Below are 21574 nucleotides of genomic sequence, written 5' to 3'. Positions count from 1 at the left end.
ATTTAGTGAAAGCAAGTGACTGGAGCTGTCATTGTGGAGAGTATTGTTTGCTGGAAGGAGTGCACAGCACGAGACACTAAGATAGAGATTTGAAGTAGGTTCTGACAGTTTTAGAATTGTAATTATGTAATATGATGAAGAATAAATGGAAGCCACCCTTTGTTTCCACGTGATCCCATTTCTATTTCTAAACCCTGAGTGATAGCTGAAGGGTTTAAGAGTTTTTTCAGATTCAGCAGCCTCAACAGGGATGGCAAACTGCATTTCAAACTGCCAAATAGAAGGTTCTCAGCCCTTTGCATCTGCTCAACCAGGGCCCTCTTTGATCTCAGTATGCTTTTCTTGAAAAGAAGGTTTGAATGAATGAATGAATGAATGAATGAACCCTTTTCCACAGTGTTTGTGTGGAGACAGATTCTGTCTGTATTGAGATTCAGTTGTGTTCTAGGCATGAAAATGAAAACTTGGAAATTTGTGGTTTCTTACCCTTCTAAATTTGGCAGCCACGTACCCAGGGCAGCCCCACACAGGCGCAAACCCTGGACTGCCCATGGTCTCTATCACATAGTGGCAGTGCCTAGCATTACTGAGCAGCAGACTGTAGAGGAAGAGGTCCTTTGAGCTGCAGACACTTCTCCAGCTGGCCAGTGCCTCAATCCAGAAGACCACCCCTCCCTCCTTAAAATGTGTCCTCTGAAGTTCTTCCCTCCAGACTTTGCAAAAGCAAGCCTACCAAGTAGAATAAAACGCTGTGTCTACTGAGTACAAAAGTTCCCAGGGGCTTTTGTGTTTTAACTGGTGTGGTTGCTACTCTCAATTAAACTATTGCCTAGAGTACACAGATGGTTTTACACCAGGAAGCTTCTCTTTTCTGGTGCTTTCTGTATACCCTGGGCTATCAGCACCCCAACTACTAGCCACAACCAAACTCTAGCTGTGGTCCAGATCTAGATTCTGGTTGGGTTTGTGTCTATAACTAAAAGATGACTCAATGGAGGTACATGAGGCTGGGCCAAGATTCCCAGGTAATGTGTCGTTTCATGAGATGACTTGTGCACTCTACCGCATGGTGCATTTGCATGATCCAGCTCATTACCAGTTGTTAAGTGCCTTGGAAGCAAAGTTGGAGTTTCCATCCTCCAGGTGACTGAGTTTCCACCAGAGCTGGAGAGGGAAATGTTTGAAGGCCATATGACTTACCAATGACAAGACAGGAATAGATTCTTGGTGTCATATGTGAGTTTCTCTCTTAACCACTCTCCCACATGCAGCCATCTATCACTACATAAGGAACAGATCCAAGATACAGTACCACAGGGCTCCCTTTTGTCTTTGGTGTGTGGTTAGGAACTTGGACAGTGCTCACGAGACTGTGCTTTGCTGCATGTACTATTAACTGAGTCTCTCGCTTGCCTGGCTACAGCAGTGATGGACTAAAAGATATCAGAAAGTCATTTTAACATGTCCAGAGTCTTACATTTTCTCTCGTGGCCTTTACTCCTCCATGACTCTTTCTTGAATGTTCTAGCCTGAGTAGCCACCATGAACCTCCTTTTAGGGAAGACAAAATTTGCCAGGCTTCTTAAACTTGCCCCAACTTGACATAGTTTGACTTCCTGCAGTCTCCATATCAAGGCTAGTGTGGCCAGTATAGATGTAAGAGGTGGAGAGGGATTCTTGCAAGCTAATAAGTGAGGCCATGTGTACATTCAGAGAGAAGGGGTATGTGTGGTGCCATCTCCACAGACTGACTATAGCTGTCACAGACCAAGAAACACAGCATCCTTCTTTAATGTCCCTAATGATCTTACAGAACAGGAAGGTTCAGGCCTGTGGGAAGAGACAGAAAGGGAGAGAGAAAAGAAACCTGAGACAGCCCATCGGTTTCACCTTGATGCCCAGTTGGAATTGGATAGGTAACTCCTCCTATCCTCTGCTAGCATCCTTTGGTTGAGCTGGCGCCATCTGTCCTTGTTGGAGGAGCTGTCGAGCTTCGTAGGATACATAATGGACATGGGAAGTGCTTGTATAATCCTACAGTAGACATTTCACCGTTCACTTTTTGACACTGCTATACCTGGCTTTGTGTCAAACATTTCAGTGCATGTTCCTAAGACCTCTTGAGGTTGCAGGTCAAATCAGTGCTTTTACATGTGTCTCCCAAATGCAGTAAGGAGTGCATCTACAGGAGACCTTTTCAACTGTGGATTTCCACCCTACCAGTCAAATTATAATTACTCTCTTTAAAAAAGAAAAGAAATGCCTCAGTAGGTTTCTCTTCCCTTTTTGTTAGTGGCACAGAGGAATTTTATAGAAGAGGAAAAGCATCTAAGACTGGAAGATCCATTTTCACCTGTGCCAGCCCTGGCAACACCCTTTCGTTTCTGTTCTAGCTGTCTTGGCTAAAAGAGCCCAAAGTATAAGGATTATTCCCTTTCTCTGAGAAAAAAACACCCAGAATCTTAGAAATTTCTCTAGGAAATTTTTTACATGTTTAATTTTTCCTTAAAAAGAAACTTTATCTTTGTGTTCTCGTTAAGTTGTTTGTGCAGTTTAATGACTCAATCCAGAGTACCCTTCTCTAGAAACAAATAAAATACCCCAGCTCCGTATCAAGAGAGGAAATGTAAGAATAGCTACTTACCAGCTGCTGGGAAAGCTTGCGTTTTAAGAGATTATCACTGTCTAGACAATGATGAGATTTCTGGTACAAACAGAGGCCTTTGGTTTCTCTAGTGTGTGTGTGAAGAAAAATAGAACTGCCTAGGAAGTACAGGCTCGTGAAGCCTAGTTTCCCTTTTTACTTTTTATTGTTCCATATTTTTAAAGATATTAGTTGGCCAACACAATATGAACTCCGTGTTTTGTATTGTTGTAGGCTTTCTGTTTTTGCATGTTTTGTTTACAGATAGCCAAAACTAGAATTCAATTAAGAATGTGTGGTTTGGGGGCATGGGGTGAGGCTTGTCTCTGTTTTACTGTTTCTATTAGTGACGGTAGGAGTGGGCTTGTTTTTTTTTTTTTCCTTTGGTTTGTCTATAGATGGAGACTGGGTGTGGTGGCACATGCCTTGAATCCTCAAACCTAGGAAGGAGAGGCAGGTGGTGTTAAGGCGAATCTGGTCTTCATAGAGAGTTCCTTGCTATCCAGGGTTACAAAGTAAGACCACGTTTCAAAACAGCAACAAAAACTTAGGATCACATGAAGTACTTGGCAATTTTTTTTTAATCTTTATCTCTTTTGTTTTAGGAAGAGGAATTGGAAGCCCAGATTTCCTTCCTACAAGGACAGTTGAATGACCTAGATGCCATGTGCAAGTACTGTGCTAAGGTCATGGACATGCACCTTGGTGAGTGAACTACATTAGCCTTTGAAATAATGATGATCAGATCAGTGACAGTGGCACTACTGTGTGCTAGGCACATAGTAAGCTCTTGTTGCTTGAATCTTCTCATTTACTTCTCACAAAAAGCCCTGTGGTAGAAGTATTGTCACTACCCACATTGCACTGTTGAAGAAAGAGGCACATAAAGTAAAATGTCCCCAGAGTTCATCTCAAATAAGCAGAGTAGGAATTCAAATTGGAGGAAGACAAATGTGTCTTTCACCTCCTGACTGCCACAGTGCCTTCGTAGGTATCTGCATCCCTCAAACCAATAGGTTGAGCTTCTGAAATCAATCAGCTACATTGCTGAGGCCACCAGTTTACAGTCACTCAGGCAGTGCTTAACTTGATGATGTTTTCTGTAGTTTGACCTAAAAACTAGAAATGTCCTAATTAAAGTTCTGATTACATATGAGTCATAAATGTGCCATATCAGGAGGTGTTCTGGTATTACTCAGTTTATAAAGGTCCTAGGATTAATAATCAACTTGGTCTGCTGAGGCATTTTGTATGACTGCAATAATTATGTGCTACTTATGCCGAAGCCTCTGTTGTGGATATTGTTACTTGTTCTCAGCCCGTTTGTAGTGTGCTGCTCTAGGGTCGTGTGGCAAATTGTCAGCACCACCAGGTATTATAAGAAGTCAGGATACACTTGGGCATACACACACACACACACACACACACACACACACACACACACACACACACACCCCTCTGAGGGAAACCAGAGGGTGTTCAACAAGGCCTCCTCCCACCAGCAGTTCCCTTGAGTGTAACCCATCCTTGGAGTCTGCCCTGGAGATAAACTCTCCACCTTCAGACCCCATGAAGCAGTCTCTGAAGCCTGTGAGGTTGAGAGTCTATTACAAGTGACCAAAGTAGCTGTCACTTAGATTAGCCTAAACCATGATGAGTAATAACATCTGTCCACTGTCTTAAGATGTGGAAAGATACTGGTGTAAGTGACTGGCTTGAATTCGTTGCCTCATGAAGCAACTGGCCAGGCCTTGGGCTACTCTAAACCTCATTTTTCTTTTCAAGCCTCTGTTGGGGAAAAGGTGAGAAGAAGAAGCAATGGGAAAAGATCCTGGTAGATTGGTCCACAGAGAGGCTGAAGCCTGTCCCACCCAAAACAGCAGCCCAGTAGTGTCTGGCTCCTCTTTATTATTTTAAAAGTGCATATGAGACTAGATTTATAGGACTCTTGGATTGTCTTAACATGATCATACTCAAAAATGCATCATGAAGAAGCAGTGGGGATGAGAGGCTCTGTGCAAGGCCAGTAACCTCAGTGTGGATCCCCAGACCCCACATTAAAAGAAAATGTTGCATGTTAACAGAAGAGTACCCATAGTCCCAAGGGTACTCCCATGGAGAAATGGAGGACAGAGATGTGGGAATCACAAGAAGCCTGTGGGCCAGCTGGCCTGTCAAAAGCAGCTGGGAAGAGACTCCATCTCACACAAGGTAGAAAGGCAAGGACATACTAGAGCATTGTCCTTGACCTTCACATGCACATACACACACATAAATAATATCCACATTTGCATATTACACATACGCACAAAAATAAAAAGCACTTATGAGATAGTTTATATACAAATAAAGTGTTATATGGTTAATTTTTGTTATTTAAATATAATTTAATTTTAAAGTGTCACTGTATGTGTACTTTCTGTTTCTTAGCTACTTGAGTCAGTGATCTTTTTATTATTTGGGTTTTGAGCAAAGAAATGCTTAGGAGAAAGATTTACCAAAATTTGAGAAACAAGTTTGTTCCAGTAAGTTTCCCAGTTGTCTGCTGCACACCGCAGCTTGTGAAGCAGCTTTACTGAAGCTGCAAGAGTCCAAGCAGCCTCTGCTCTGATCCTGGTCTTTCAGTTGGTGCTAACAGAGCATTCTCAAGGCAGAGGAGAGGACAACAGCTTCATTAAAATGGAAAGGACGGCTTGCACCAGCTGTGAATGTCCAGTGAGCAGCATTTCACTATCAGACAGAACCCCTTCATGTAGCTCGTGACTTACTTCCCCATTCCCATAGCATGGTTGCATTTTCAAAGTGGGGTTGAAGCATACTGGGAAGAACTGCCTTCCCCAGGGCCATGGATGCCTTTCAGCATTGATGCAAAGTGACACTGCTTGCTTCTGGTGGAAGTAATTCTTCAACTGAAGAAAGATACCTACTTATGCAAGTGTTATATTAATTCCTCTAGTATTCTTTCATATGATGGATTTTTTAATTTCTGATTAAAAAGAAGATCACAATTGGGATGACTGAAATATCTATTAGTAAGAGATTGATTGTGTTACAGCGATCAGTCTATGAAGATTAAAATACTTTTTCTTTATTAACATGGATTAAGTTCAAAGAGCAGGTGACAGAATGGATTTGATATGATAACAACCATTCTCAGAGTTGCTTGGCTGAAAGAAAGATTATAAAGGGACTTTCCAAGGAACCTAATCTATGTGCCTGAAAATGTGTGGACAGCTTAAGTGCTGGCTGGACTTGGAGGGCAGCCCGTACACAGAGCAGGCAAGAGGCACTGGGGAGAGGTAGGGTGGTACCTGAGAATCAAGAACCTGCTCCAGGCTCTGCTAGTAGCCCTGCCTGCCTGGGAGTGTCCTTAGTGAAATAAGACAAGAATATCAGTCTTGCCAGTTTGTTGCCAAAATTTGTTTTAACTGTATCATGGGACTTGACTCAAATAGGATATTCAGCAGAGGTCATCTCCTATCTCCCTTGTGTGGCTCAGGAAGCACAGGCTCATAACACTTCGTTTTGGCTTCTCCAGGACCCCACAACTTATTAGTTAAAGATCTGGGACCAGTATCATACTCTGAACACACACTGATTTATCAAATGACACCAAAAGATCCTCAGAATTTGATATGTTGACCCTAACATTAGGTTGTGAACAAGAATAACTTAATCACAACTTGGTGCCTGGATACTTTCTGACATGGGGCCTGCTAAGCCTTGGCTCTGCATAGACTGAAGGCTGCCAAGGTTGCTGTGAGTACCATCTGAGAGCACTGTTATACCAGTTATTTCTCAGTATTCTTTTTATTTAAATTTTTTTCATTTTACATACCAACCACAGTTCCCCCTTCCTCCCTTTTTCCTGCTCCCCCTCCCCCAGTCCCACCCCCACCATCCACTTCTCATAGGGGGTAAAGCTTGCCTTGGGTAGTCAACACAGGCTGGGATACCAATATGGGACAGTGCCAAGCCCCTTCCCTCTGCATCAAGGCTGAGCAAGGCATCCTACCATAGGGAATGGGCTTCTAAGAAGCCAGTTCATGTACCAGGGATAAGTCCTGGTCCCACTGCCAGGGGCTGCAAAAACAGATCAAGCTACACAACTGTCACCCAAATTCAGGGGGCCTAGTTCAGTCCCATGCAGGCTCCACAGCTGTCAGTCCAAAGTCAGTGAGCTCCCTCTAGCTCGGGTCACCTGTCTCTGTGATTTTTCCTATCAGGGTCTTGACCCCCAGTCCTTGCTCCTATAATCCCTCCTCCCTTTCTTCAACTGAACTCCAGGAGCTCAGCCAAGTGCTTGGCTGTGGGTCTCTGCATTTGCTTCCACCAGTTACTGGATGTGGGTTCTGTGGTGACAATTAGGGTAGTCACCAATCTGATTACAAGGGAAGGCTATTTCAGGCACCCTCTCCACCGTTGCCAGGAGTCTTGGCTGGGATCATCCTTGTGGGTTCCTGGGGATTTCCCTAGTACCAGGTTTTTCCCTAACCCCATAATTGCTCCCTCTATCAAGATATCTCTTTCATTGCTCTCTCTCTCCATCCCTCCCCCAATTTGGCCATTTTGATTCCTCATAATTTCCACACCCCCTCCCCTCCCCTCAATTCCCCTCCAGTGTACCCAGGAGATCTTAACCATTTCCCCTTCCTGGAGCGATCCATGTGTCTCTCTTAGGGTCTTCCTCTTTATGTAACTTCCCTAGGGTTGTGGGTTGTAGCCTGGTTATCCTTTCCTTTATATCTAATATCCACTTATGAGTGAGTACATACCATGTTTGTCTTTCTGGGTCTGGGTTACCTCACTAGGGATGATTTTTTTCTAGTTCCATCCATTTGCCTACAAATTTCATGATGTCATTGTTTTTTACCACTGAGTAATTTTTCATTGTGTAAATGTACCACATTTTCTTTATCCATTTTTCAGTTGAAGGACATCTAGGTTATTTCCATGTTCTGGCTGTTACAAATAATGCTGTTATGAACATAGTTGAGCAAGTGTCCTTATAGTGTGGTTGAGCATCCCTTGAGTATATGCCCAAGAGTGCTGTACTGCTGGGTCTTGAGGTTGATTGATTCCCAGTTTTCTGAGAAACCAGCATACTGATTTCCAAAGTGGCTGTACAAGTTTGCATTCCCACCAACAGTGGAGGAGTGTTCCTCTTGCTCCACATCCTGTCCAACATAGGCTGCTGTAGTGGTTTTGATCTTAGCCATTCTGACAAGTGTAAAATGGAATCTCAGAGTCATTTTGATTTGTATTTCCCTGATGAGTAAGGATGTTGAGCAATTCCTTAAATGTCTTTCAGCCATTTGAGATTCTTCTGTTGAGAATTCTCTGTTTAGATCTGTGCCCCATTTTTTAATTGGATTATTTGGTATCTTCATGTCTAGTTTCTTGAGTTCTTTATATATTTTGGATACTAGCCCTCTGTCAGATATGGGGTTGGTAAAGATTTTTTTCCCATTCTGTAGGCTGTCATTTTGTCTTGTTGACCATATCCTTTGCCTTACAGAAGCTTCTCGGTTTCAGGAGGTTCCATTTATTAATTGTTGCTCTCAGTATCTGTGCTACTGGTGTTATACTTAAGAAGTGGTCTCCTGTGCCAATGCATTCAGGGCTACTTCCCACTTTGTCTTCTATCAGGTTCAATGTAACTGGATTTATGTTGAGGTCTTTGTTTATTTGAACTTGAGTTTTGTGCATGACGATAGACGTGGATCTATTTGCATTCTTCTACATGTTGACATCCAGTTATGACAGCACAATTTGTTGAAGATGCTTTCTTTTTTCCATTGTACAATTTTGACTTCTTTGTCAAAAATCAGGTGTTCATAGGTGTGTGGATTAATGTCGGGGCCTTCAATTCCATTGATCCACGTGTCTGTTTCTATGCCAGTACCAAGCTGTTTTTATTACTATAGCTCTATAGTAGAGCTTGAAGTCAGGGATCGTGATGCCACTGGAAGTTGCTTTATTGTAAGGGACTGTTTTAGATATCCTGGGTTTTTTGTTTTTCCATATGAAGTTGAAGATCTGTGAAGAACTGTGTTGGGATTTTGATGGGGATTGTATTGAATCTGTAGATTGCTTTTGGTAAGATTGCCATTTTTATTATGTTAGTTTTACCTTTCCATGAGAATGGGAGATCTTTCCATTTTCTGATAACTTCTTCAATTTCTTTCTTCAAAGACTTAAAGTTCTTGTCATACAGATCTTTCACTTGTTTGGCTAGAGTTTCCCTGAGATATTTTGTGTTATTTGTGGCTATTGTAAAGGGTGATGTTTCCCTGATTTCTTTCTCAGCTCATTTATCATTTGTATATAGGAGGGCTACTGATTTTTTTGAGTTAATCTTGTATGCCACCAAATTACTGAAGATGTTTATCAGCTGTAGAATTTTGGGGGGCATTTATGTATACGATCATATCATATCATATACAAATATCAAAAGTTTGACTTCTTCCTTTCCAGTTTGTATCCCCTTGATTTCCTTCAGTTGTCCTATTGCTCTAGCTAGAACTTCGAGTACTATATTGAATATATTGATATGGAGAGAATGGACAACCTTGTCTTGATCCTGATTTTAGTGGAATCACTTTGAGTTTCTCTCCATTTAGTTTGATGTTGACTGTTGGCTTGCTGTATATTGCCTTTACTATGTTTAGGTGTGTTCCTTGTATCTCTGATCTCTCCAAGACTTTTATCATGAAGGGGTGTTGGATTTTGTCAAAGGCTTTTTCAGCATCTAATGAGATGATCATGTGGTTTTTCTTTGTCAGTTTGTTTATGTGGTGGATTACATTAACAGATTTTCATATGTTGAACCATCCCTGCATCTCTGGTATGAAGCCTACTTGATCATGATGGATGATTTTTTTACGTGTTCTTGGATTCAGTTTGCCAGTGTTTTACTGAGTATTTTTGCATCAATGTTCATTAGAGAGATTGGTCTATAATTCTCTTTCTTAGTTGCGTCTTTGTGTGGTTTGGGTATCAAGGTAATTGTAGCCTCATAAGAGTTTGGCCATGTTCCTTCTATTTCTATTGTGTGGAACAATTTGAGGAGTGTTGGTATTAGCTTTTCTTTGAAATTCTGGTAGAATTCTGCACTGAAGCCATCTGGCCCTGGGCTTTTTTTGGTTGGGAGACTTGATGACTGCTTCTATTTCTTAGAAGTTATAGGTCTATTTAAATTGTTTATGTGGTCTTGACATAATTTGGGTGTGTGGTATCTATTCAGGAAATTGTTTATTTCTTTCACGTTTTCCAATTTTGTGGAGTACAGGTTTTTTGAAGTATGACCTACTGATTCTCTGGATTTCCTCAGTGTCTCTTATTATGCCCCCCTTTTGATTTCTGATTTTGTTAATCTGGATATTCTCTCTCTGACTTTTGGTTCGTTTGTCTATCTTGTTGATTTTATCAAAGAACCATCTCTTTGTTTCATTGATTCTTTGTCTTGTTCTCTTTGTTTCTGTTTTGTTGATTTCAGTCTTCAATTTGATTATTTCCTGTCATCTTCTCCTCCTGGGTGGGTTTGCTTCTTTTTGTTCTAGAGCTTTCAGGTGTGCTGTTGAGTCACTAGTGGGAGATTTCTCCACTTTCTTTGTGTATACTTAGTGCCATGAACTTTCCTTTTAGCACTGCTGCATGGTGTCCCATAAGTTTGGGTTATGTTGTGCATTCATTTTCATTGAATTCTAGGAATCTTTAATTTCTTTCTTTATTTCTTCCTTGACCCAGTGATGACTCAGTTGAGTGTCCATTTCCATGAGTTTATAGGCTTTCTGCAATTTGTGTTGTTGAATTCCAACTTTAAGCCATGGTGATCCAATAAGATACAGGGACTATTCCAATTTTTTTGTATCTGTTGAGGTTTGCTATTCCATGAGGTGCTGAGAAGAAGGTATATTCTTTTGTGTTTGTGAAATGTTTTATAGATGTCTGTTAGGTCCATTTGACTTATAACATCTGTTAGTTCCCTTATTTCTCAGTTAAGTTTCTGTCTGGCAGACCTGTTCAGTGGTGAGAGTGGGGTTTTGAAGTCTCCCACTATTAGTGTGTAGGGTTTGATGTGTGATTTAAAGTTTTAATAATGGTTTGGGGTTTTGTTTGTTTGTTTGTTTTACAAATGGAGGTGCCCTTGTATTTGGGGCATAGTATGTTCAAAATTGAGACATCATCTTGATGGATTTTTCCTGTGATGAATATGAAACCTCCTCCTCCATCTCTTTTGATTAATTTTAGTTTGAAGTCTATTTTGTTAAACATTAGGATAGCTACACCAGCTTGCTTCTTTAGATACATTTGATTGGAAAATCTTTTCCCAACCCTTTACTCTGAGATAATGCCTGTCTTTGAAGTTGAGGTGTGTTTCTTGTATACAGCAGCAGGATGTTAGCCTGTGTCTTTTTATAGGCGACTTGAGTCCATTGATATTAAGAGATATTAATGACCAGTTATTGTTAATTCTTATTATTTTTGGTTTTGTTAGTGGTGGTGGTAGTGTGTGTGTGTTTCCCTTCTTTAGGAGTTGCTGGTGTTAAGTTATCTATTGCCTGTGTTTTCATGGGTGGAGCTAACTTCCTTGGATTGTGGATATGTATTATTTAAATCTGGTTTTGTCATAGAATATCTTGTTTTCTCCGTCTATGGTGATTGAAAGCTTTGCTGAATGTAGTAGTCTAGGCTGGCATCTGTGGTTTCTTAGTGTCTGAAGATTGTCTATCCAGGACCTTCTGGTTTCAGAGTTTCCGTTGAGAAATCGTGTGTAATTCTGATATGCCTGCCTTTATATGTTACTTGGTCTTCTTCCTTTGCTGCTTCTAATATTCTTTCATTATTCTGTATGTTTAGTGTTGATTATTATATGGCAAGGGAGGGTTTTTTTTTTTTTTTTGTCCAGTGTATTTAGTGTTCTGTTTGCTTCTTGTGTTGTTCACATGATTTATAGGCATGTGTTGGGAACGTTCTCTTCTATGATATTGTTGAATATATTTTCTGTGCCTTTGAGCTGGAGTCACTCTTCTTCCGTCAGTGCAGGTGGGACCTGTGGCTCCGGTGGTCACTGGTGCCACAGGGGATAGTTGGCAAGGGGGGAAGGGAGGATGCTGCTGCCTAGTCTCTGGGGCTGTGATGGGTGAGGGATGGGCATGGTATGTGTCCCCCAGGGCCTAGGGGCTAGAAAGCTGGGCTGTCCAGCTAGGAGCTCAGAGGCTCACCTCTTCTTCCAATCGATGCAGGTAGAGCCTATGGCTTCGGGGGTCACTGGTGCCGTAGGGCAACTGTTTCTCGGGATTCTTTACTTATGTTCACTGCTTTCTTGATATTCTGTTTATCTCAAGAGAATTCCTTATCAGTCTCTATGTTTTCATCATGTGTCCAAGAAATGACTTAAAATGTCAAGTATTAATCAAGGCTGTTTTATAACTGGTAGCAGAACAAATAAAGAATTATCTTCTTGGAGAAAAATTGTATACTGACGTTTGTTCAAATGCATAGCAGGCTGGTGCATCTCCTCCTGCTCTGGAGCTCAGTACTGAAGGAGGATTTGTTTTGTCAGAGTCCTAGTTTTATTAACTCTATGTCAAATGCAAAGATTTAGAATTGAAAATATGTGTTTAATCAGATGTAAACTTTCCCTGTCAATTTTGGGATTCTTCTGACACATTCATTTTCCTGTAGTTGTCCTCTTCTCAACACCTTGACAGTTGAGTTGAAAGCTATGACAATATTAACCTTTGTGGCTGAGCTCAAGGTATTTTTAAAATTACTGGATTTCACATATATGTGCATGTAAGTGGACAACCTGAACTTGTATGATCTTGAGGAACTGGAGCAGGTATTGACTGTCCAGTGCGTACGTAAGCTGTTTTTTCTGCTGAACTCCCATACCCAAGGCAGATGGCTCCAAACTGAAATGCTTCCACTAGATTGTTTGGGACTTAGACCCTCTTATCCAATAACAGGTTGTCTTTTTTGTAGGTGCATCATACTTAGAATCATATGTAGTGATCTAAAGGACATTGCCTTTCTGTGTTCTTGCTGAGAATGTCATAGCTCATAGCTCATAGCATCATAGAACATTGGGACTGAAGAGGTAGCTCAGCAGTTAAGGGCACGTCTGCTCTTGCAAAGGACCAGAGTTTATTTTCTGGCACATACATCAGGTGACTCACAACCATCTTTTATTCTAGATCCAGGTGATCCAACACCCTCTACTGGTTTTTACAGGCAATTTTACAGGCATGTGCGTACACACACACACACACACACACACACACACACACACACACATACACACACACACCCCACACAAATTAAATATTTCTTAAGAATATTAAAACATATAAGTGCACTGTAAATACCTCAGCTGTTCTGTATTTTACAGAAGATGAAAACAAGGTTCAGGAAAGCTGGAGTCCAGCCCAAGCCCTTTCTGGGCCTGGAGCACTCAGTTCAGTGGCTCCTTCAGCTCTCACTATTTGTTGAACACACCCTTACTGATTTTGCACATTATAATATTTATACTAGAATTAGCTGGAAAGGCCAGTGTTAAAAACCAATATACTTTCCTCTATATGAGCTTTTATAAATCTTATTTCCTGATAATTTATAATTTATAAACACAATTTTCAATGGATGTCTGCGGAAATGATTGCATCCAAATCTTTCATCTTCATTAAACTCACTCTGAGTTTATAGTGTCAGCATTTTGATGCCTCCCCCTCCAACTCCATCTGTCTCCTTCTGGACAAAGATAGTGCAGTGGGCCATGCCATAGCTCCCTGGCATAACATTGACACAATGGGTAGCAGCCCTACTAGGAACAGTCCCCTCCAATGCCCTGTGCCTACAAGGAGATGCTCCAGTGCAGTGTGTCTTCTTCTGTACAGTGCTTTCCAGTGAGTGTGCATGTGCATGTGTATACACATCTGTCTGCTGTTTGTTTTAGTTTACCCTATCATGACAGTGAGTTGTCTTTTAGCCTGAAGACCTAGTGTAGAATACATATTTAGTAGTCATGCCCTAGGATTTAAATAAGTAATGTCCCTCTCCTAGGTGTTGAGTTTAGATTCTTTGATGATGATTGATGAGTACAAAATAGAACTTGTGATTATATTTTCTGTGCAATGTGCTCTGTATTTTCCAAAGACTTGCCTTTTCAAGAGGACTCTTGGGTACAAGTTCTATACAATTTTCTGCTCATCAGAATTAAATGCCATGTTTAAAATTCTTTATTAGAAAGGTTTTCTTGTACCAGAGTTGACAAGGAGAAAGTCCAGCTCAGTTTTTTATTTACCTTAGTAGGCCATCATGAAGTGTTATTTCTCTTCACATACTTCTGCCACTTATCATTCTAGAGTTGGAGTAGTCATTTTAGTACCTTTAATTCCTTATCTGGGAAATGCCTCATCACATCTCTTCCTTAGGAGATGAAAATGAGCCCTAATGCTCACATGGCCAGTGTTTACTAAGTGCCTGCTTCCTGATAGGAAGACAGGCTCTGGGAGAAGCAGCTTAGGGAATAGGTTCAGAGGAGGACTATTCTAATCAGATGTGTGGTGCGGGGGGGAGTAGGTAAAGCCTTGACATAGAGATCAGAAACAAAAAATGTTTTCAGGGTGGCATGCCAAGTCTGGGCCTGTCTCTCTTTTGGGCAGTAGGAAGATGGTTCTCATCTAGATGCTCAAAGAGTCTACAAGTTATGTGGCTACCCAAGTACCTTAGCCTGCTGCTACCCTGGTGTGTACCTGACTGTGCCAGCTACTATTTACAGCAATCCTGGGTCTACTACCCATGAGCATGAGGAAGTTCAACAGCCTCCCTAGCTTCTCCTCCAAGACAGGCAGAAGTCTGCTTCCCACCTCTTGAGAGGGCCTCTGTTACCTTCCTACCAGCCACTTAAAACATAAAAATGAGCCAGGCAAACACCTTTAATCCCAGCACTTGGGAGGCAGAGCCAGGTGGATCTCTGTGAGTTTGAGGCCAGCCTGGTCTACAGAGCGAGATCCGGACAGGCACCAAAACTACACAGAGAAACCCTGTCTCGGAAAAAAAAAAAAAACATAAAAATGAAGATAACTTTATTCTATCATTGAAAACGAGTCTGGAGCTTTTAAGAAATCAGAGTGGTTCCTATACCATTTCCATTACCCTCAGAATAAAAGGTCTGTTTTTTAAATTATTATTTTGTGGATATGGTGTTTTATCTGCATGTATATATGTACACCATGTGTATACAGGGCTTGAGGAGGCCAGAAGGGGGTAGGTGTCAGATCCCTGGGAACTGGAGCTATAGATGGTTGTGAGCCACCATGTGGACGCTAGAAATTGATATTCTATAAGAGTAGTCCCAGTGCTCTTAACTGCTGAACTCTCTCTCCAGCCCCAACAGGTTTTTTTGTGGCACTGACTCTTCATTTAAAAAATGCAGTCACCGTGAGATTGTTACATAGATGACATTTTACTGAGTAACTTCCACAGAAGAAAAATAGATAATAATATGGCATTTTCCCTTTAGTTTCAGTGCAAATGTAATTAATATATATAATATGTAAGTATGAAATACAAAGAATAATAATCTTTCATCTACACAGACATAAAATGAAAGACCTTTACATTACAATGCATTCTGCATTTTGTCAGGAAGGGAGGTGTACATTGAAGTGGAAACTTACACACCTTCCATTTCTCCTTTCCTATTTTAAGTTTTGAGAAGACTTGTCTGTTTTCCCTTGTAGCTGTAGCTTGGACAGCAGGCTTCTAGGAGAGTACTGCTGAGCTTCAGTAATGATAACTCCACAGTCAAAACAGCAACCTCTTAAAGAGACAGTCGTCTTCATTTGCATGTCTTTTCCTTGTAGCTTGAGTTTTCCTGCCTGGCCCACAGTCAGGACAAATCTCTATCACCGGCCAGTCCCACAACCGCTCAGACCCAACCAAGTAAACACAGAGACTTATATTGGTTACAAACTGTATGGCCATGGCAGGCTTCTTGCTAACTGTTCTTACAGCTTAAATTAATCCATTTCCATTAATCTATACCTTGCCACATGGCTCATGGCTTACCAGCATCTTCACATGCTGTTTGTCATCGTGGCGACTGGCAGTGTCTCTCTGACTCAGCCTTCCACTTCCCAGCTTTATTCTCCTCCTTGTCCTGCCTATACTTCCTGCCTCGCCTGAAGTAATCAGTGTTTTATTTATTGACCAATCAGCAACACATTTGCCATACAGAACATCCCACAGCACTTCCCTTTTTCTTTTTTCTTTTTTTCTTCCAAAAGGAAGGTTTTAACCTTAACAAAGTAAAATTACACATAATTTGGGAATTTGGGTGTAGCTTCTCTTACTACTTCCTGCTGGAGGGGGGCACTGTATCTTATGGGGACACAAAGAAAATTTTAGGACTATGGAGTAGTCCGTGAGGGTGTATCGTCTGAGCCAGTCGCCTTGAAACTGTTCTGGATGTTGGATCATCTGGGCCATGGTGTCATCGGAGACCTTTCAGGGGGTCTTGGCTGGTCAAACCTGATGTATCTTAATCTGGAACAAATCCATAGCCTTTGACTTTCTGTGGGAACAAAAGCAGAGACTCTTTTCCAAAGCAACATATCCTTGTATCCAAATTTTGAAGTCAAGGTACCTTTAAAATACACATTTTGGCATAACTCAACAGCTTTTACAATCAAATGTTTTTTCTGCAGTTAAAAATCCCAAAGACAACACAATCCAGATTCTCTGTGTAATATTCATCTTCACGTGGCTTATTTTTTATATTAATTTTACTGTTTCTTTAAAGACTTTATTTTTTAAAACTATGTATTTGTTTCTATAACTGTATATATCACCTTTTTTGTCTCTTTCAAGCCTATGTATATTTTACACACATTGTAAACTATTACATCTGAATCTGTCTTATTGTGAATCTATTGCTTTAAACTGCAGCAGCTATGGCTGCTGGCTTCGCCCACCTCAGCTTCCCAACATGGTGGTGGTAGTTTACCACCAGCTCTGGGAACTATCATGGGTCTATGCTTTTATCCAAGCAGCATGTAGCCCAGAAACCTCTTTTTTGTTGTTGTTTTGTACTAGCAAAGTCTAAATCCACCATGCAGCTTAATGTGCCACTTGCAGAGGCCTCGTTCCTGCCATACTACAGATCGAGCGCACACTCCAGGAACCCACCAGTAGCTCAAACCGACAGCTGCCGCTCATTTGAGAGACACAATTAGGAACTGTTTTTAGCTCCGTTTTAGAATCTTTTTTCTCAGTTTTTAGGTGGAAACTCTTGCCACCACATTGGACACCATTTGTAGCTTGAGTTTTCCTGCCTGGCCCACAGTCAGGACAAATCTCTATCACCTGCCAGTCCCACAGCCGCTCAGACCCAACCAAGTAAACACAGAGACTTATATTGGTTACAAACTGTATGGCCGTAGCAGGCTTCTTGCTAACTGTTCTTACAGCTTAAATTAATCCATTTCCATTAATCTATACCTTGCCACATGGCTCATGGCTTACCGGCATCTTCACATGCTGTTTGTCATCGTGGTGGCTGGCAGTGTCTCTCTGACTCAACCTTCCACTTTCCAGCTTTATTCTCCTCCTTGTCCTGCCTATACTTCCTGCCTAGCCAATGGCCAATCAGTGTTTTATTTATTGACCAATCAGCAACACATTTGCCATACAGAACATCCCACACACAGCATTTCCTGGAAACTTTTTTTATGGGGGAGGGGATTGAGGTTTGTTTGTTTGTTTGTTTTGGGGTGGATTTTGTTTTGTTTTGTTTTCAAGACAAGGTTTCACTGTGTAGCCCTGACTGTTCTGGAACTGGCTCTGTAGACCAGACTGGCCTCAAATTTTGAGATTCACCTGCCTCTGCCTCCTGAGTGGTGGGATTAAAGGCATGCCCCACCACCACCCAGCTTACCATGTTTACCCTGTTACCCTGAGTTTCTTAAAGTGTGCCAAGTCAGTTAATTCATTCCTGAAATTAAGTGAATATTTAATGTATAATGTGGAGTTTCATCAGATGCTAAAAGGTGATTGTTGGCCCCATACCAAAAATAAGTGTAAAGATTTCCTAGATGAAAGGACAGCACTGCTCATAAAACCAAGACTCTGGGCTTGTCCCTGTCCCTGGCCATCTTTCTGCACTGAGTCCTGCTCAGCTATGCTATACATCAGGCCAGTCCTCTCCTGGCATGGACACTATACTGTGCTTGAAAGAGACAAGGGAACTTCCTTTGGAGGAACCAGATGTCTTTCATCCTGTGCAGCAGGCTGCTTTGGCTGCTATATTGTGAGAATACTCTCTCAGATATGTAGGAGTCCAGCTCTGACCTGTCAAAGAGTTCTTGGGGGGGAGGAGAGAGGAATGAGGAAGTATTAGATAGAAATATAGGCTGAGACAACAAGAAAGGCAGGAAGGAAGAGGACATCAGGGGCCAGCCACCCAGCTACACAGCCAGACACAGAGTAAGAAGGAAAGAAAAGGTATACAGGAATAGAGAAAGATAAAAGCCCTGAAACCAAAAATAGACAATTTTAAGTTAAGAAAAGCTGGCAAGAAACAAGCCAAGCTAAGGCCGGGCATTTATAAGTAATAATAAGATAAGCCTCTGTGTGGATTTATTTGGAAGCTGGGTGGCAGGACCCCAAAAGAACAAAGAGCAAAAACAAACAACACCAGTCAATTGTGCAGAAATCTTGCTGTAAAGTCCCATTCCCACTAAAGGCAGTTTAAGGGCTTAATATATCTGTGGGCATACATACATACATATACTCTTAATGTGCATGACCTCAGAAGCTAAGCTGGATCAAGCCTAGTTAGTGAGTGGATGGGAATCCCAAGGCTTTAACTTGCCAGTTGAAAGCAGCTAACTCTGTATGAATTACCTGCTTGTCTCAGTTCAGTAAATACCCACTGTTAACTCCACTGCTCTGTCTCTTCTCAGGGTGGCACCCTGAGTCCTAGGAAGAGGCTTATCCATCACGGGCATTTGAGTGTCCACTTGGACCTTGCTGGACTCTAAAGAAAGCTCTGTTCCTGTACATTTCTGGGCCTCTGTCCCTACTAGACCTTCTGAATGCCCAAAGGCATGCTATATATGATTCTAAAGTCTTCGGTTTTTGTTATAGCTAACCACTGGCCTCTTCATGACTTTAGTGGTAGGAGCCAGGGAATGTGACCATAACTTTTTGCCTGCATGTTCTTCAGCAAATTGTAAAAAGGCAAAGGTCCAAAAAGAGCTGCACTCCTGAGGGGGGCCTGCCCCCACTTTTTCCCCCAGGGTACTCTTGAGCAAGGAGAAATGAGGAATATGTAGATAGAAATATAAAGGAGAGAGACAGTTACAAACACAAGATAACTGGGGAGGGCCTGGGTCAAAACCCACCAGCCCCTTCTGTCTCTTCTAAGGGGCTTTTAAAGGAATGCCAAGGGGTGGGGCAAAAGACCTCCCCCCAGCACAGCCAAGTACAGACCATCCCAAACACCTGGTGACCATGCATGTAATTAAGCCATCCACTAATGCAGCCCTGCTGTGTAAAGCAAGCTCAGATCTCACTAGAAAACCTTTGTGGTTCCCACAGATTCCTCCTAATTTTTTTAAAGAGCCCCTCATGCACCTCAGATAAGCTGGTTCTGTCTTAGGTTTTCCCCTTCATCCAGACAACCCGTACCCATCTTGGAGGTACACTTTCCATCAAGTGCCCTCTGACTTAAGTTGGGAAGCTGGCAAGAAGAACACTGCCCATCCCTGACTCTCAGCCTCTGGTGGAAGGGTGTACTAAGTTTTAACTCAGCTCTGGCCCAGGTTCCTATTGAGCTTACAACGATTCACAGCAATCTCCATAGCTGCCACACGTCCTAGTATAGGAGTGGAGGATGATAAAGAAGGCATATCTTTTTTTGGAATGGGTCTTAAGGTATCTGTAACAGCCTTAGCTGTGCCAAGCCCTTTTTAAATCAATAAACTCTTGATGCAAACCACATCAGAAAAATTGCATCAAACTTAAAGATTCCCTTAGCTTTTACCAAACTCTGGTTCATTAACATCAACATAATTCTAGTATTTACAAGTAGCATGGCTATTTACTGTATGTTATTTACACTTCTTATAAACTTACATCACTATACACATTTACATTTTATGAATTTACATTAGACATTTAGACTTACATTCAACATTTACACTTTTCACAAACTCACATTCAACATGTACTTATTTATATTTTTTACAAGCTTATATTCATAAGGAAACTCTATAGGACTACCTTAGCAAATATCTAGAGGAGATTTCTTAACTATTTACCAAGCTTATAGGAAAGACTTCTTAACTAACATCTAGAAGAGATTTCTTAGAAGAACTATTGACCAAACTTATATTCAAAAGGAAACTATTAGCAAACATCTAGAAAGAATCTCTTAACAGAACTTACCCATCAAACATCTAGAAGAGATTATCTTCCAACAAGACAGAGAGTAACTTTCTTTGAACTTCATTTAGAAAGTAGAAATAGTGCTGCCACTAAACAGTGCTTTATGCACTCCAGGTCTTTTATAAAAAACTCTATTAAGAGCTATCTCAGCAGGCCCAAAAAGGAAGAAAGGAGAATGAGGAGGAAAAACCTCCAAAGGAACATTATGTTCTGAATTGCTCAACTGGCAACTCCACAACAGTCAATTTCCCATCAGAAGAAGATAATTATCTAAGTTGGAGTGGGGTTCCAGACCTGCAGCCTTCAGCAGGTTCCCCTGTGTACCAAAAACATGGCTGCAACTTCATCCCAAACTTTTCAACAGTCTAGAGACCTCCTTATTCTCCTGCTCTCCCCAGACTACAAGATAGAACTTCAATGTCAGGAAAACTGGTTTAGCTGCTTTTTTCACTCCAGTTTCTCTAGAGGAATGTCATTGGAGCTGACATTCCTCTGCTCCGTACACCTCACCAAACTCTCAGACAATTTTCCCCCTTAATTTTTTAAAGCTGCTCTTTAAGTTTACCATGAGCATTTTTAATGATGCTGATGTTTCTGATAGATTTTTATTAGCCCAATATTTCTGGCAAATTTACTTGTTCATCAAAACTGCTACTGTTCAAAGGAGTCAAGAACATAGATGTTTCATGAAACATTCTTCATTAACTTACTCTGAAGAAGTACCTTTTCATGATTTAGTGTTTTTACTTCATTCATCAGCTTTTCAATCCCTGATGTTACTTTTATTAACAGCTGTGATATATACTCTGACCATGAGTTATTTAACTCAGACTGTAGTTGTAGCTTTTCAACCATTAGTAAGACAGCTAGATTTTTCTGGAGTTTGATCCCCATCTACAGTGCAGTCACTCCTTTCCCATGCCTCCCCATTCCCCCATTAGACCTGCAAAAGAATCACCTATTGCAGGCTGTTTTTCTGTTCTCAGTTTGGGAGAAGTAAAGCTAAGCTTTCTTAAAAGCAGTGTTTTAAGTTGAGCATTTGAAAGTTTTTCCAGTTTGTCTGCCTTTTTTCCATACTGGCTTGCCTATGCTGTCTTGCTTCTGTGCACTACATTTCCCAGGATGCCTTTCTCTATAGCATCACTATGTTTTAGACTTCATTTCCTAAACTGCCTCTCTCTATGTTGGTACACTACTACAATCTACCTTCTCCATAATGCCTCTCGGGTCCCATCAAACTTCTAGTTTCCTTTACAGGGTTTGTTTTCCTGCTTTTGCTTTTTTCAACAGGAGATCTTTGAGTCAAGATTTTTGCTTTTTTATTACAGGAGATTGAGAGATTTCTTTCTCCCTCAGCTGGCAATGATAGGTGTTTTTCTTTCCTGATAACGTCCCAGAACTGGGTTATACCCACCCTCTTCTGCGTATTCAAGCAGGTCCTTTTGTGCCCCAAGCTTGCTCTTCCACCTTACC

The 21574-nt window shown here is 41.3% G+C and overlaps 1 protein-coding gene across 9 annotated transcripts in view; it reads left to right on the top strand.

Moving 5' to 3' along the window:
* Positions 1 to 21574, top strand: part of Tbc1d5 (TBC1 domain family member 5) — a 477512-nt gene that overhangs the window by 439979 nt on the left and 15959 nt on the right. For all 9 annotated transcript variants that reach the window (XM_052745614.1, XM_052745612.1, XM_052745611.1 and 6 more), the window contains one exon: positions 3250 to 3349. In XM_052745614.1, coding sequence (XP_052601574.1) covers positions 3250 to 3349 — 100 coding nt within the window. The remainder of the gene's footprint in view (positions 1 to 3249; positions 3350 to 21574) is intronic.

The sequence above is a fragment of the Peromyscus californicus genome, unplaced genomic scaffold, assembly GCF_007827085.1.
Source record: "Peromyscus californicus insignis strain IS unplaced genomic scaffold, ASM782708v3 Scaffold_19__1_contigs__length_69161282, whole genome shotgun sequence".
Lineage (NCBI taxonomy): Eukaryota > Metazoa > Chordata > Mammalia > Rodentia > Cricetidae > Peromyscus > Peromyscus californicus.
Note: the sequence above shows the minus strand (reverse complement) of the source record. Positions and strands in the feature narration are given on the sequence as shown.